This window comes from Cervus canadensis, chromosome 30 (assembly GCF_019320065.1).
Source record: "Cervus canadensis isolate Bull #8, Minnesota chromosome 30, ASM1932006v1, whole genome shotgun sequence".
NCBI lineage: Eukaryota > Metazoa > Chordata > Mammalia > Artiodactyla > Cervidae > Cervus > Cervus canadensis.
The window spans coordinates 27,014,105-27,030,103 of record NC_057415.1 but is presented as its reverse complement, the minus strand read 5'-3'; the positions used below and the strand labels follow the sequence as shown (position 1 = coordinate 27,030,103).

At 46.4% G+C, this 15,999-nt stretch overlaps 1 protein-coding gene across 7 annotated transcripts in view; it reads left to right on the top strand.

Moving 5' to 3' along the window:
• ABCA1 (ATP binding cassette subfamily A member 1) overlaps window positions 1–15,999 on the top strand; it is a 133,155-nt gene that overhangs the window by 74,135 nt on the left and 43,021 nt on the right. For all 7 annotated transcript variants that reach the window (XM_043452901.1, XM_043452907.1, XM_043452904.1 and 4 more), the window contains 8 exons: window positions 2,877–3,117; window positions 4,987–5,126; window positions 5,463–5,579; window positions 9,504–9,701; window positions 10,477–10,682; window positions 11,485–11,661; window positions 13,213–13,435; window positions 15,098–15,319. In XM_043452901.1, coding sequence (XP_043308836.1) covers window positions 2,877–3,117; window positions 4,987–5,126; window positions 5,463–5,579; window positions 9,504–9,701; window positions 10,477–10,682; window positions 11,485–11,661; window positions 13,213–13,435; window positions 15,098–15,319 — 1,524 coding nt within the window. The remainder of the gene's footprint in view (window positions 1–2,876; window positions 3,118–4,986; window positions 5,127–5,462; window positions 5,580–9,503; window positions 9,702–10,476; window positions 10,683–11,484; window positions 11,662–13,212; window positions 13,436–15,097; window positions 15,320–15,999) is intronic.

Genomic DNA, 15,999 nt, shown 5'->3' with positions numbered 1-15,999 from the left:
CTGGTCCTGCCATCCGCTCCTCTCAGTGGAACACTGAGTCAAGTGTTTTTGACTTGTCAAAAGTCAGGTCACTTTTGCCACCAGTGACTCATTATCTAAGAGTTTCTCTGGGACAAATGGGAGAAGATAAATAAATAAGTGCACTTGTTGATCTGCTCGGTGTTTGGAAAGAAAGTTGGTTGTTTTGACTGAAGCACAACCCTTGAAAGGAAAAGGGAGGCAAGCTGCCATGTTCCCTGCAGCTTCCCCTGGCTTCCTTGTGTGATCCACATGACAAATGTGATGAGGCCCACTGTGCCTATTGCACAGTGACCCTGAGGCTCAGGAAAGCCAATGTGCCCCCCGTCGCCTAGTAGGTTAATTGGCAAGACTGGGATCTGAACCCAGGATGGTTGGCCTCCAAAGCCCACATTCTTGCAGCTTTAGCACTTTTTGTCCGGACCCTCATGGTAACTGGAATAGAGTCAGAAGGAGGCATTTCAGAGAAAGAAACTGGACTCACAGGGCTGGCAGTTGTGAGGGAATGGGGACTTTCAGAGCCAGAGGGGTGAAAGTGGGCTTGAGCCTCACTTCTGGAAGGTGAGCCTGGGGAGGCAGGGTAGGGAGCAGCGTTTGGTTGTCTGCCCACACCCACCAGGACCCTGGCACAGCTGGGTGCCGGGGACTCCGCAGTGAGCACACTCACTTCTCTGTTGTTGTGGGACTGCCGTGGGGCAGGAGACGGAAATGAACCGTCCGTGTACAATGGGACAGCAGGGCTGCCTGCAGTGAAGGGAAACGAAGCTGCTTAAGAGGGATAGAGAGGGATGAGGTGGTATTTTATAGGGGAGGGTGATTCATGGAGTCCTGTCTAGTCAGGTGACATCTGAACATGAAGGAAATGACCGCAGGGCCTCCACGGCAAGCAGGAGGAACCGTAGAGCCGAACACTGATGTGGGGCATGATCAAGAGGTGTAAAGACCAGGGCGGAGGCCCGTGTGGCCAGAACAGAGAGCACGTGAGAGGGGAGTCGGAGATGAGGTTAGAGCGGGAGCTGAGTGCCGTGCAGACCTGGTAAGGCTGCATTTACACGGAGTAAGATGGGAGGCCACTGGAGGGTCTGGATCAGGGGTGTCTGGTGTGACTGAGAGGATGAGAGTTGTTTACCATTCCAGTGTTAGGCTGAGAAGAGACTGTGATGGGGCAAGGGCAGGAGAAAGCCATGGCACTGGATTGAGAAAGCCTCAGTAGTTCCTTCACTCCATAGATGATGATCAGATGCCACCATCTGTGGGTTGGAGGCTGAGCGGCTGCCTTCCCTGTGGTGGGAAGCACTTCATGGGGGAGGTTTGGGTCAGGAGCTGAAGTTAGAACACGTAGGAGTCTGCCCCTAAGGCAGGTTCTGGGACGAGCCAAGAATTTGGAATAACTCAGTTGCTTACAGTGCTTCTATCCAATGATGTGCTGACTTTCTGTGGGAAGAGATTTGTCCTTTCGGTCGGGAGATGGCAGGATGGTGGTGGCGAGAAAGAGAAGTGAGTGGCCTTTGTGCTGTCCTTCAAAAATCTCTAGGGCTGTTGCACCCACCAGCAAAAGGAAAGAGGGCCTGACTGCCTATCCCCCTCCCTGTCTGTATACCTCAGAAGATAAAGTCAGGAAAAGCTGGCCACCTAATTGTGTTTTCTGGGTGTCAAAGCCTCCTTCTCTGCAGCGGAGAGTCTTTGTGACCTCTGACCACCCCCGGAGCACCTGGTTCCCCTTTGCAGGCTGAAGGCAGAGGCAGGGTCTGTGGCACCCAGGGCCTTCTCACTCACAGGGATCAGCGGGCTCTGTGTGAGAGAAAACCGGGTTGTGGAGTCTGAGCCTAGACTGCCTCCAGAGCAAGAGTGGCGTCCCGCAACCCCTCCCCTCTGCTGCCACACCTCAGCCTGGGCACGCAGTGACAGGGCAGGGAATGGAAGGGTATATCAATGACGCATTGTGAAACGTGTGGAAATACAAAGTGCTCGGTGAATAGTTAATCATAAGAGCCACTGGGCCAAGACGTCCACGTGGTGCTGGAGTACATTTGTGTGTGAGACAAAGCACTGGTCACATGTAAGTCCCAGACTCAGCCCCCGGCTGCCTGCGGCCTCTGCCTCTTCCAGGCAGGGGCTGGTCTGTGCAGGGCCCTCTTGGAGAGCAGATATTGTGTGATGTTCTCGCCACGCTCTGTTTTAGCTTCATCGTCTTGATCAGAAGTGGGGCCCTCAGAGAAGTGACTTTCCGAAGGTTGTGAGCCAGTGAGGACGTGGCTGGGATTCCAAGTTGAGCTCCCATCGTGTGCTCCTTCCCAGTGCCTGGCGCTTAGCTGAGATGAGGGTGGGGATTTCACACACAGTGCTTTTTCCGCCAAGGGGCAGAGGGTACCTCAGTTTCCACCCTGAAGTTTGAGGTGTTTTAGAAATGAGGCCATGACCGAGGAGGTGAGCGGTTCCTGATGTACACATGTGAACACATAATTCTTCAAGGAAAGCATCCTCTTCTGTAAACCCGATGATAATCTGAATGAGATAAAGCCCCTCACCAGGGGCTCCACCAACTTATAGGCTGTACTTCAGTCTTTAATGTGTATGGGAATCACCTGGGCACCTGGTGACAAAGTGGATGTGAACTCTAGATAGACCAGAATCTGCATCTCAAACCAGTCTCTCAGATGACACCAGTCCCTCTAACCACAGAGAGGTAGCGTGGCTCTGGTGGTCTCCATCACAAGGCTTCTGAGAGGCGACGTCAGACAAGTTACGTTCTGGGATAAGGCTTTGTAGAGGTGAAGAAACTAACCTGATTCTTCGCCTTCTGTGTCTTCAACCTTCCCCCACCTTTCCTTTCCTTTTCCACCTGCTTCCTCCCCCAGCTGTTCAGCATGAGGAGCTGGAGTGATATGCGGCAGGAGGTGATGTTTCTGACCAACATGAACAACTCAGGCTCCTCCACCCAGATCTACCAGGCTGTGTCCCGCATCATCTGCGGCCATCCCGAGGGCGGGGGCCTGAAGATCAAGTCCCTGAACTGGTACGAGGACAACAACTACAAAGCCCTCTTCGGGGGCAATGGCACGGAAGACGACGCCGGCACCTTCTACGACAACTCTTCATGTGAGTGTCTACACAGCCGGGCCCTGGCGCCACCTCCGTCCCAGACTCAGCCCTCTGGGCCCCCTCTCTCGTGCTTACCCTCATCCTACATAGCAGCTGGGTTCTTGTTTACATGTCTGTTTGCCACCAAGACAGACCTCCTAGAGGAGCAAATCTTCTCATCCGCGAACTGTCCCCACTTGTGTGAGAGGGGCCTGGCACATCCCAGGCATACAGTGTTTTTATCAAGTGAATGGATGATTGAATGTCACTCTCTCCAGTTTTCTGGGGTATGTCTGCAGGTGGTTCCCAGAGTAATCAAGGTTCTTCTCATTCTCCCTATCTCCCTTTCCTTTTCCCCCTGCTCTCCTTGAGATATGCTTTATAATAAAAACTTAAGAATAACAACAATAATGAAAGATAGCATTTAGGGAACATTTCCTATGTCCTTTGCATTTTTTTTTTTAAGTTAACTCATTTAACCCTTTTGGTAACCCTGCAAGGAAGGTTTTTTTAATTTTTCTTTTTTCTTTTTTTGACTGAGCGGGACCACAGCTTGTGAGATCTTAGTTCCCCAACCAGGGATGGAACCTTGACCTCTGGCAGGGAATTCCTTGCAAGGAAGGTTTTATAGCCCCACATTTTCTAGTCTTGGAGAGGTTCAGTGACTTGGTCAAATTCACACTGTAGCTAATCCGCAAGAACCCAGATTAAACCAGGTCTGCCTGGCTCCATGCTTTTTGCCCATAAACACATGACCTCCAGAATACCTGTTCATGGTGGCGTGTGTGCCATCAGACTCGGGCATTTGATCTGCTGTTTGTTTTTAGTTCTTAGCTACAAGGTGTCATTAGAGAACCTTGTTACACCATATCTGCTCCCCACGCTCGGGCAGTTTTGTGGGGATGTGTGTCCTGTGCCTGAGGCAGCGAGGAGCCGGTGTTACAGCTGTAGACAGTGGCATCATTTTCCTTGAAAACATGATGCAAGTAAGCCTTTCTCCGTTTCTAACCGCAGGTGTGTCTTTCAGACACTGAGTGAGGTGGCTTTTAGTGTGTTACTGTAACATAAGAACCTTTTATTCTTCTCTGGAGTGAAGCACTCCAGCCGTGGCAGGTTGCTTTGTGAGCCTGAAGGGAAGGGTGCTGTAGGCAGTTTTCTGAAATGCCATCCCCTCTGCTCCCTCGCTTTGTAAGTCAACCTGAGGGAGCCTTTATTTTCACAACAGCTACAACTGTGAGCAAGTCCTCTTTTTTGTTTTTAAATATTAGCTTTGCAGCATGTAGAGGATACTTGGAATCTAAAAGAACCCAGAGTGAAATTTTTTAAAAATTTGGGAATCTTTCTGGATAATCAGACCTTATTATCTATTATGACTTTGGATTTTTCACTTTGGGATATTCATTACATTTATTACAGGTACTTGTTATGAGACATAGTAATTGAAGGGAGATTTTCTATCTCTGCTTGAAAACTAAAGTCTGAAATTCAGCCCTCTGTTTCCAGTGGAAACAAAGTGTTGAAGGCTGGTGTTAAGTCATCTAGAGTTAGAACTCTAGGCTTGTGTGTAGTAAAAAGTGTTTTTCTATATTGTCTCAGTTGTGACATCATCAGTGTTAAAATAAACTTTGATTATTTATCCAGCATTGTTCTAGGGGCTCCACCGATATCATCTCAGTTAATCCTCTCCACATCTCTGCTAAGTAGATGTCATTAACTTTAATTTTACAGAGGAGTCAACTGAGGCACAAATCTGAAGTTGTTACATAACCATTAAGTGGCAGGGCTGAGATTTAAACCTATGACTGACCAGCTGGTTCTAAAGCTTTTGTTAGTTTCTACAAATGTATGACCATGCATACAAATATTTGCCTTTCATTCTTTTCACAGCTCCTTATTGCAATGATTTGATGAAGAATCTGGAGTCCAGTCCTCTTTCCCGCATCATATGGAAAGCTCTCAAGCCCCTGCTTGTTGGAAAGATCCTGTATACACCTGACACTCCTGTCACAAGGCAGCTTATGACTGAGGTAAGCCACCTGGGCCCGAGAGGCCCTCAACAGACTCTTCCTAGAATTAAGAACAAAAATGTAAAGGTGGCTTCAGATGGAGTATATTGAGTATAATTTTCTGGGATTTCCAAAGAATGAGGACTTCCAGTCTGACCTAGGCCCCTGCTGACTGTTGAGGGCCAGCTCTCCAGTCTTGGGTGTTTGACTCCCCACTGCAGGCAGGCACTTCGTGGGGATGGGAAGGACAGGAAAAGGGCTTCGGTGATGGAGTCTCTTTTCAGGGAGTAGCTGAGTTTCTCATGTCTCTGCCCCTCTTCTATTTTTTGCTGCTCCTGACTTCCTGGTTGACTCCAGGTGAATAAGACCTTCCAGGAACTGGCTGTGTTTCATGATCTAGAAGGCATGTGGCAAGAGCTCAGCCCCAAGATCTGGACCTTTATGGAGAGCAGCTCAGAAATGGACCTTGTCCGGGTGAGTGTCTCTCTGATTACTGTGTGCCTGCTTGATGCTCTTTACTTCCCAAGAAGAGACTGAGAGGAGAGTTATTTACATTGAACCCAGTACAGAGGGACTGAGCACTGCTCAAGCCCCAGGGCGGTCATTTGGCAGAGGTACAGGTGATGGTGCACAGATCACACCATCTCATGCACGTCAGTATCAAGGCATCTGATAGTCAAAATCAGAGTTCCAAGAAACTTAGGACTGGTATTTGGAGGAAGAGTTTGGTGATTACAAGACTTTGACTGTTTTCTGGCTGTAGAGCCACAGTGCCTTACTCAGTCCTACTGGGTCCTGGTAGGTCTTGGACAGAGGTGTGAGAGCAAAAGCCTATTCTGACCTGCAGACTCATCACAGATACTTGCTCCCTGAGGCGCCGTGTGAGTGAGGAGCCGCTGTTACTACGCGGAGGGGAATTTCACTTAGTGCTTCAGAACCACTTGAAAAGGGATAAGTGCTCTAAAGACAATTGGATTCAGAAGCAGAGGAGTCTGAGCAAGAATGAAATGTCTCCTTTGCTTGAGTCTGAGTGCCATTTAATCACATCATCCTGCCTTGGGCTGAGTTAGAGAATCATTAGACTATTTCCTGTCTCCATGGTGAGAGAGGCTTCTTCCTTTTGTTCCTGCTGCTATTAAGAAGCACAGATGGATTTTGCCAGGTTTCTTGTCTTGACACGTCATTGATCAGAAGGGCAGCTGGGTGTTATGGGTGGTATATCTACCCTGAGAGGTACTCTCACAGGCTGAGGACCCTCCCAAGATGCCCTAGGAGGGACCATACCCTGGGGGCCTTCCAGTGATGGGAAAGCTGAGTCATCTTTGCTGCACTGGTCCTGCAATTTAATTCTTAAATTGGGAGGCTTTAAAAACAAAGGGACTTTCGTCAGGGAAGCATGAACAATAATTTGTGTGGATTGAGTGAATAATTCCTGACTAACAACAACAACAACAACTTATACCCATCAAGGATGGTCTCTGTTGGGCTCCAGTCTCTCCTCCAAAAGAGATTCATGTGGTCCAGCCACAAACAGTGTCATAGATCTTGCTGTGGTCTCAGATTCTTCTTCTGGTCCTCTCCTTAGAATCTACATTCCTTCTTGTTGGACTTCTCTCCTTCCGAGCCTCAGAGGGTAATGAGGGGCCATATTGAAGGAACTCCATGAATTTTAGTTTGTAGGCATATAGATGCTTCCCCTGTTCTTAAATAGAGAGTATGACTTGGATGCTCCAGCAGGTCACAGGCTGTCAGTTCTTGTGGGATGAGACCCTTGTCAACATGGCCGTGGCATTCATTGGGAGTACTGCTGGAGAGCCCAGGATGTGCAATAGGAAATGTAGGAGCTGTGGCTGGGGAGAAAGGCACGGTGTGTGGTAGAGAGGGCCTTGGGTGTCAAGCCAAGGACTTTTACTTGAAGCTCTCAGACACCATTGCCAAACCCATGGAAGGGTTTTTGGCAATGTATACATTACTCTGGTTTGACAGGTGAGTTGAAGAGAGGAAAGATGGAAGGCAGAGACCAGGGCAGAGGCTCACTGGTGGGGTAAAACCTGGAGACTGATTGGTTGTGGAGGAGGGAAAGAGAGGGTAGTTTCAGGGTGATTCTTAATTTCTAGCCGATGGATGGTAGGGACGTCCAACAAGTCAGGGGATACTAGGGCTTGGAGTGTAACTGGTTGGATGGGCTGGAGACACCAGTTAGGGACTCATCAGCCTGTGGGTAGAAGTTGAAGGAGCTTCCTCTAACTGTTTTCTTTTCTCTACTAAGGAGTGTTTACTTCACTCCATAAGCTTGGACTTCTCCGTCCTCTGCACCCCCTGCAGCCACACATCTGGTACATGTGTCAGTGCCTGAGACTTCTGGTTCTGTTGGGGTAGCTCTCTTTTTTTCAACTTTATTGAGGTGCAGTTGACAAATTAAAAGTGGATGTATTTAACGTATACAACTTGGTGTTTTGATATATGTGTACGCTGTGAAATGATCACCACATTGGAGCCAAGTAACATGTCCCTTCCTTCACCTAGTTACCTCTTAACAAGTGTAAGTGTACAGGATGGTATCATTAACTAGGGTCACCATGCTATACATTAAATCCTCAGATCTAATAATGGGAACGTCATACCCTTTGACCTCTGTGTTTCCTCAGCCCCCCGGCAACCACCCCTCTACTCCATGATAGCTCTTATCTTCTGCTGTGTCTGGCACTGTCTGCACCTGTTCTATCCAGAGGCACCCACAGATGTAGAGACACTTCTTTGTTGAGTCATGGAACCCATTGATACTCAACTGTTCTTTCTGAGCTGCTATTTGTTTCCTTCACTTTCAGCCTCTGCTTTCTCCATGGACACTGCTCCTGAGGGTGATCTTCATACCCTAGAATTATGTAGTCAGTGATCCCACTGGGTACATCTCTCAGGCCTTGCTGCTCTCCTTGGCTGTATTGCTCAGAAGCTGCACTGGGCGGGGCAGACCTCGCCTCAAATACTGCGTGTCTTCACTCAGGTTTTATTTGTTCAGTTCAAGTCTCAGATAAAATCATTTCAGAATCACTAACCCATTCCCCTGTGCACCTTTGTGAGATACCATTTTGTATCTATTATGTTAATAAAAATACATATCCTAACTGATGACAATATAATTTGTTATTCCCTATAGGAAAGCAATTTGGAATGAAAATTGTAAGAACCATAAAAAGTGTGCTATCCCGTGTACTTCCATTCCACACACCCTCAGGGATGTATCCCATACAGAAATAATTTTAAAGAAAGAAGACACCCTACGAAACAGAATGTTATTGCTATAATAATTGTTTTTTTGTGAAAAATTAGAAATAGACTAAATGTTTCACAGTATGGGAATAGTTAATGAAGTTATAGTTTATATGCCCTATAAAAACTATTATGCTCCCATTAAAATAATAAATATGAAGCCACATGGGGAAAAGCTTATAATGTTAGTAGAAATGAGACTAATTTTAAGAATAGCAGAGTTTGACCTTTAGAGATTCCACTTCAGTAGAGTCAGAGTTTCATCTGCCTTCTTGAAGGTATGACAGGAGTTGTGGCTGATTCTCTTTTCCATGAGCTGAGGTTGAAACAGACCTACTTTTCTGGCAGCATATCTTTGCAGGCCTCTGCCCCGGTCCTCTGCACCTCCTGGTTGAGCGCCTGATTGATTTTCCTGCTCTTCCATATTGACCCATGTGGAGAGCCAGCCAGCTAAGGGAAAAGAAAGGGAAGATAGGCCTCCTTTTCATCATGACCCATGCATCCGGTAACTGGGAAAGATCAGGTTTCACTTGGTTTAACAGCAGCATTCTTTCCCTAAGCTAAACAGGTTTGTCTTAATTCAGTCTAGAAATTAGGGTCTTTACGAGGAGTTATCAGCCTGGCTCTCAAAAGAAGAAGATGATATAATGCAGGGGGAAGCTGCCATAGAATCTGAGAGCCCATGTCTCATATCCTGGCTTTGTTACTTATTGGCTGTGTGACCTGATGGTTAGGGACTTAACTTCTATGAACCTGTTTTCTCATCTGCAAAATGGAAACTATTAGACATACCTTCCTTATGGAGTTGTATGAGGTAAAGTGTTTAATCCAACAGTAGTTGTATAGAGTATGATTATTGTTCTTACTGTAGTTAATAGCATTTACTGTTAAGCTGGATTCAGGCTGGACTGACATTGACTGGTCAACTCCATGCCTATTAGTGTATGACTCATCCCTGGTAAAAAGTTATTTTTTTCAGCCTCAGTGGTCTCACCTGTAAAATAGAAACACTGTTCCCTACCTCACAGTTTTTACAAAGATAAAAAAATGACAATGGTATGTGAAAGGGTTTTGTAAATCATATAGCACTCATCAAGACTTAGTTGTACTTTGTCATTGGAATGGCAGACACTGTTGGACAGCAGAGGCAATGATGACTTTTGGGAACAGCGATTGGAAGGCTTAGACTGGAAGGCCAAAGATATCGTGGCATTTCTGGCCAAACACCCAGAGGATGTGCAGTCCACCAATGGCTCCGTGTACACCTGGAGAGAAGCCTTCAATGAGACCAACCAGGCAATCCAGACCATCTCTCGTTTCATGGAGGTGAGGAACTGTTCCATGGACCATTTAGAAAAGGCTTTGGCTTCTTTCTCTGAGATGATGCAGTAAGATTCAGACTGGAGTAAAGTTTAGAAATTTTGTGTCATCTTATTTATAGTAGCATCCCTCCAACCTAATACATGTTGTGTATGAAAAGACACTTAAAAATATAGGTGGTGTATGAAAAGGCACTCAAAAAAATGTTAGTTGAATGAATGAGACAGACAGACAGAAACAGACCTGACTTCTAGCTTTATTCTGTCTGACTCAAGAATATCTCTATCCATTGTCTTCTAGTTTTTCCTGTTTTGATATCCAGCTACCTAATGGCAGCAAAGCATTCCCTTAAAAAAGCATTTCTTACGAAACTTACGTAAAATCTAACAGGACTGATTACATTTAAAAAATTTGAGTCCTAAAAATGATGTGACTCAATAGGGACACATGAAATTTTTTTTGGTCTGTTTGATTAGTTGTTATGACTCAGAATTACTAAGAAAACAGAAGGAAATGAGGCCTGATCATTGTAGAAAATCCCTTTCCCTCCACAAAAATCAGTATGAGTAACTTATCTCTAAAATACATTCAACATTTCTCTTAAATTGCTAAGGTGAAAACCCAAGTAATCCATTTTCAATCGAATATTGGAGAATGATGTGAGAGGATGCGGATTAAAAAAGACACGCACTTAGCGCTTCTCTCTTAGTGTAGACGCTGCCTTGGCCACTGCTCATTTTCCTGGCCGTCAGCGTGCTCACGGTGGTTGTTCTTCCTTTAGTGTGTCAACCTGAACAAGCTAGAACCAGTAGCGACAGAGGTTCTGCTCATCAACAAGTCCATGGAACTCTTAGATGAGCGCAAGTTCTGGGCTGGCGTCGTGTTCACTGGAATCGCTCCTGGCAGTGTCGAGTTACCGCATCATGTCAAGTACAAGATCCGGATGGACATCGACAATGTGGAGAGGACGAATAAGATCAAGGACGGGTAAGTGGAATCGCATTGTACCAGCCAGTCTTAGAGAAGTCAGGAGCAGCTAGTGTGACGGGAGGTCCTTTAATAATTTTGTAAGAATTTCAAACAAAGATAAATCAGTGGCATGATTTTGGTGTCACTGGCACATTCATGGTGGAGACACCTGTTTCGAAGGTCATAAAATATCCTTGTCTTTTCTTTTCACATTTCCATTAGTCAGAAGGAATTAAATCAACTGGAACAAAGAAAGAGGGAAAAAGACATTAGGTTCCCTGTGCTAATGGTATCCATTTCTATAAAAGGGGGCAAATAACCAAGATAAAAAATGATGAAGTGAATTTTGACACGTCCACTTGTAGTAATGTTAGGAAACAATGGAGGAGGGAGGAAAACCAAACCAACAAGTGGTTTGCTCGTTCCGATTGTGTCTATTTAAAAACATGTACACATCACTGAGGGCTTCCCAGGTGGCGCTAGTGGTAAATTACCCACCTGCCAGTACAGGAGACATTAAGAGACACAGGTTCAATCCCTGGGTCGGGAAGATCCCCTAGAGGAGGGCACGGCAACCCACTCCAGTATTCTTGCCTGGAGAATCCCATGGACAGAGGAGCCTGGTGGGCTACAGTCCATAGCATCCCTAAGAGTCGGACAAGACTGAAGCAATTTAGTATGCACGCACGCGTCACTGAGATCACAAAGTATGATGCAGAAATAAAAACAGTGGCTCTGTAGTGGTTGTGGGCTTGTGGGTGATTGAATTTTTTGTTGTGTGGTTCTAAGGAATGTTCAATCATCTGTGGCTTGTTTTAAGGTACTGGGACCCTGGTCCTCGGGCTGACCCCTTTGAAGATATGCGGTATGTCTGGGGAGGCTTCGCTTACTTGCAGGACGTGGTGGAGCAGGCAATCATCAGGGTGCTGACGGGCACAGAGAAGAAAACTGGCGTGTACATGCAGCAGATGCCTTACCCCTGTTATGTTGATGACATGTAAGTTACCAGTCAGCTGCCGCCTTTACTTAACTGGTTAGCACTGTCCCCAGGTGGGGTGTGTACACACACACGCATGCGCACACACACACATGCCAAGAGAGGAAACAAAATGCTTTGGTTAAATTTATTTTATATGTGTGTTGATACTGGTCAAAAAATTGATGAAAACAAGACTGTGGCTACTGCAAAACAGTTGTTTTTGAAGTTGTGTGGAGATTTCAGGAAATAAGATGCTAGGTGTAGGTAGTTGACAGTTTGAGGCACAGGCACACATCAACACATACCACACACTAGTAATCCTCACTCCTTTCTGGTCTACGGTTACCAGAACTTTTATTTTTCACACCCTATCCTTTTGGTCAAAATTGGTCCAATCTCCAAGTTTAAAATGTGTCATGACGAGCACATGCCAAATATATTCACACATCCACATGTCCCCCAAATACAGAGAGATACAGTGTTACGGACCTTGAAGAGCTGACTTCACATCAATTTTTCTTCTTCTTCTCAGTAAGTGGTAAACCACATTTTCAAACAATGCAAATAAAACTGAACAAGTCCATTTTATCTTAGACTTTTTAGATAACCTTTTAGTGCTTAGTCCCTGTGCTGCCAAGTGGGGACTGTGGCTCTGTGGCTCATGATTTCTTGTGAGAGAGCAAGAATGGGCAGAGGTGTCGTTATTGCAGGCATCTGAAGTATGTCATGTCTCTTCCAAACTCTGGAAACTCTTTCATTCTCTGTTGTGTGAGGGTGAGAGTAAGTGTGTGGGTGTTTGTGTGTGCGTAGAGATCAGACTGCAGAAGTAGCAGGGTTACTCTCCTTGTATTTCTCCCAGCTTCTTATGGAACCACCTTTTACTTGCAGGGTTCATTCTAGCTTTTCCAGGTCACCTGGATTTATCTTATTTTCCACCTTCAGAAAGATTAGTCAGTATTTTCCAAAGGAAGATTTTTCCAAGAACCCCCCCTAAGCCAAGCTTTACTCTAGAAAGAACATATTAAGATGGGGACACGTCTATTGTGACATACCCTGTAAGTGCATAAGTGGTAAAGCTGAGACTTGAACCTTGAGTTTCAGAGTCTAGATTCTGTGTCCCTTTGACTTCACTGCATTTCATTTTCTCGTTTGGAATCTAAAATCTGAAGTGTTACTGACAGGAGCTGCCCGAAGTGTGTTTCTGCACCATCTGTTATAACAGTTGTGCAAGGCAAGCTGATAATGAGATGACCTTGAAGATGCTGAACTTTCATGAGACAATGAGTTGGGTGTTTGGTTTTGTTGGCTTTGTTTTAGTACCTTAAAATCACATTTAGCTTAATGACCTCTGATGTCTAGTTACTAAAGCAAGCCCTCAAAGAACTTTGGCCTCACTTTGTTAATAGTTTTTAATCACTACATTGCCCCACTCGCGAAGCATTCCTGTCAGGGTGCACAGGTCTGCCCATCTCGGGCTTGGTTCTGGTGATTTCTCTTGCATGCAGGCCCAGAGTTGTTGGCCCAGGAGCCTGGCTCACTCTTGCCTTTAATCCTTCCCTGCCCTTCCAGCTTCCTGCGGGTCATGAGCCGGTCCATGCCTCTCTTCATGACGCTGGCCTGGATCTACTCAGTGGCTGTGATCATCAAGGGCATTGTGTACGAGAAGGAGGCGCGGCTGAAGGAGACCATGCGCATCATGGGCCTGGACAACGGTATCCTCTGGTTCAGCTGGTTCATCAGTAGCCTCATCCCTCTGCTTGTGAGCGCCGGCCTACTGGTGGTCATCCTGAAAGTAAGGCTGCTTCACTGGCTCCTCCCTGTGCTCCCCGGGCTACTGGCTCAGAAGAAAAGCACAGATTCTTTGGGAGGGATAGGGTCAGAGGTGCAATCCCTGCAATTCCTTCATTTTATAGTTGGGAAAAGTGATGAAACTTGGTGAGACCCTGAGAAGGGCAGCAACTTGCCCAGTGTCTACCCAGCCGGTTAGTAGCTAAGCCGGACTGAACCTAGGAGTCTCATGTCCTAGGTGAGCATGTGCTTAACTGCACCATGCTGTCTGCTTGGCGATGGCTTGTGATGGTATCTGAGAGTTACTCATTTTCCTAGATATATGTATTGGGTGGTGATTCTGCCAGAATTTCTAAAAACCGTAATCAGAAGGATATATACTGTTGTAGGTTAAGGTTTTCTGGAAGCAGAGGCTGAGAGAGAGTTTGGTGTATGTTTATTTCTTAGGGATCCATATCTATACAAGGAACGGAGAGGATGCAGGATTGAGCAGAGACAGGAGTTGAACTGTGGTGCATGGCTAAGCCCCTGGGCACTCTGGCCATGGAGTTGAAATGTCCAGCCCTTTAGGTTACCCCAAGGCCTCCCTCTCTGACAATCCATAGTCTTGGGCCCCTCAAGTAGTAACTAGAAAGATGCGCCCCAGAGCTGGGCAGCTTTCTGCAACTGGGACAAACCCAGAGCAGTTGCTACCTGAGGCTGTCCGCTGACAGCCAGTCAGCAAGCCTTTCCATGAAGGGGACTCTGTACAGTGCAGTTCTATGTCCACCCCTTACATTAATAGATTTACGTGCCAATTTTTTCTCAATTGTTTCATTAAAGAATACGTCTTTTAAAAACAAATGTTGTTAAAAGCAGAGGGGTACCAAGGAAAAAAAAACTAACAATTGAATACTAGCTACTAATCATTACAAGTGAGCACTTACTGACTGCCAAACACTGTTTAAAACACATGCATGTGCTATCTTATGATGTCCTCACTAAGTAACCCATTTAACATACAAGGAAATGAGGCCAAGGAAGGTTAAGGACTTCCCTGAGGTCACCGGGCAGTATGGCAGAGCAGTTCTTGCTGAAATCAAGCCCCCCCTCATGTTTTGATATCTGACTGCCAGGCCTGAGCTCTGTGGCCAGGATGGGGGTCCTGTGGTTGGTGGGTGTGAACTGCTCTGCCAATTGTGTGTTCGTAGGTCCTTGTGAAACAGAACCAACTACTTGGGAGAAACTTGGCAGGTCCACAGAGTTTGGATGGTTGTGTGGCTCCAGAATCCATGGCACGTTCTTGCAGGGGATGGCCTGGCCATTTTCCTTGGCTTTCAGAGAGAGAGGGGTCACATAGGATGCTATCTCCTGCAATTCTTTCTTGGTGCTCATAGTCCTTATACAAGGTGATAATTATTTCTCGGAGAAACAATGAACAGAACTGTCTGTTGAGATGAACCTGGGTGAATATCAAGCCTGGACTTTGTTCTGTTTCTGACTCTACTATTCTTTTGCTGTGTGGTCTTGGGCTGGTCATTTCCCTTCTGTAGACTTCAGTTCACTCACCAGAAAAATGAACAGCGCAGTTTCTCTATATCGTCTTTAAGATGACTAGGGGTAAGCCCTGGCTGCTTCCCATGGATCATTGCTTGTTGAGAGTCTTACTCGGTCTCTTTCTTCCCAGTTGGGAAACCTGCTACCCTACAGCGACCCCAGCGTGGTGTTTGTCTTTCTGTGTGTGTTCGCCACGGTGACCATCCTGCAGTGCTTCCTGATTAGCACGCTCTTCTCCAGAGCCAACCTGGCGGCCGCCTGTGGGGGCATCATTTACTTCATGCTATACCTGCCGTATGTCCTGTGCGTGGCGTGGCAAGACTACGTGGGCTTTACCCTCAAGATCTTCATGGTGAGTCGCTCTGGCCCTTCGGCAGTACCTGCAGTCACAGCCGCCCCTGGTATTTCACCCCTGCTTCGTAGTACAGGCTGAGAACAGAAGTTAAGAGATTCTCTCTCCACGGGGACTTAACCCTCAATTCTAGATTGTATGTTCCTTGAAAGCAGGGACTGTGTAGTTTATCTTTAGGCCTTTGAGTGAACACTGGTTGAGTTGAATCGAATGATAGTTTTGAGGGAGCCAGACTGCACCATGGGCCAGCTGGGGGTAAATGGCCCTGGGGAATGCCTTTAGAGCGTAGAGGCCAGTTCTGCCTTTGATCTCCCAGCTCTGTTGACCATGTTAAGCTCACCACAAAGTCACAGCCACAGATAGAACTGAAAGTTCTTGAGGTCAGAGCTGGCTTGTGCTGGACCTTTATCTTCCTTGTGTCCGGTATGAAGTTTAACTTGAGTAATATTTTCTAAACTTCATGACTGAGGAACAGGTGCCCCATCGCCCCACAAATCCCTGACTTTACTCCCTTCCTTTGTACAGAGGAGGAGAGGCCTTTGAAAGTATGCAAGTCCCTGTAAGAGCGAGTTGTTTCCTGAGTTCCCCATAAGATGCTCCAAGTGTTTCTGTCTGGACCCATTAGGTATCAACAGCCCCAGACAGGTTCCTATGGCACTGAGCCCATCGCTGACTGAGCA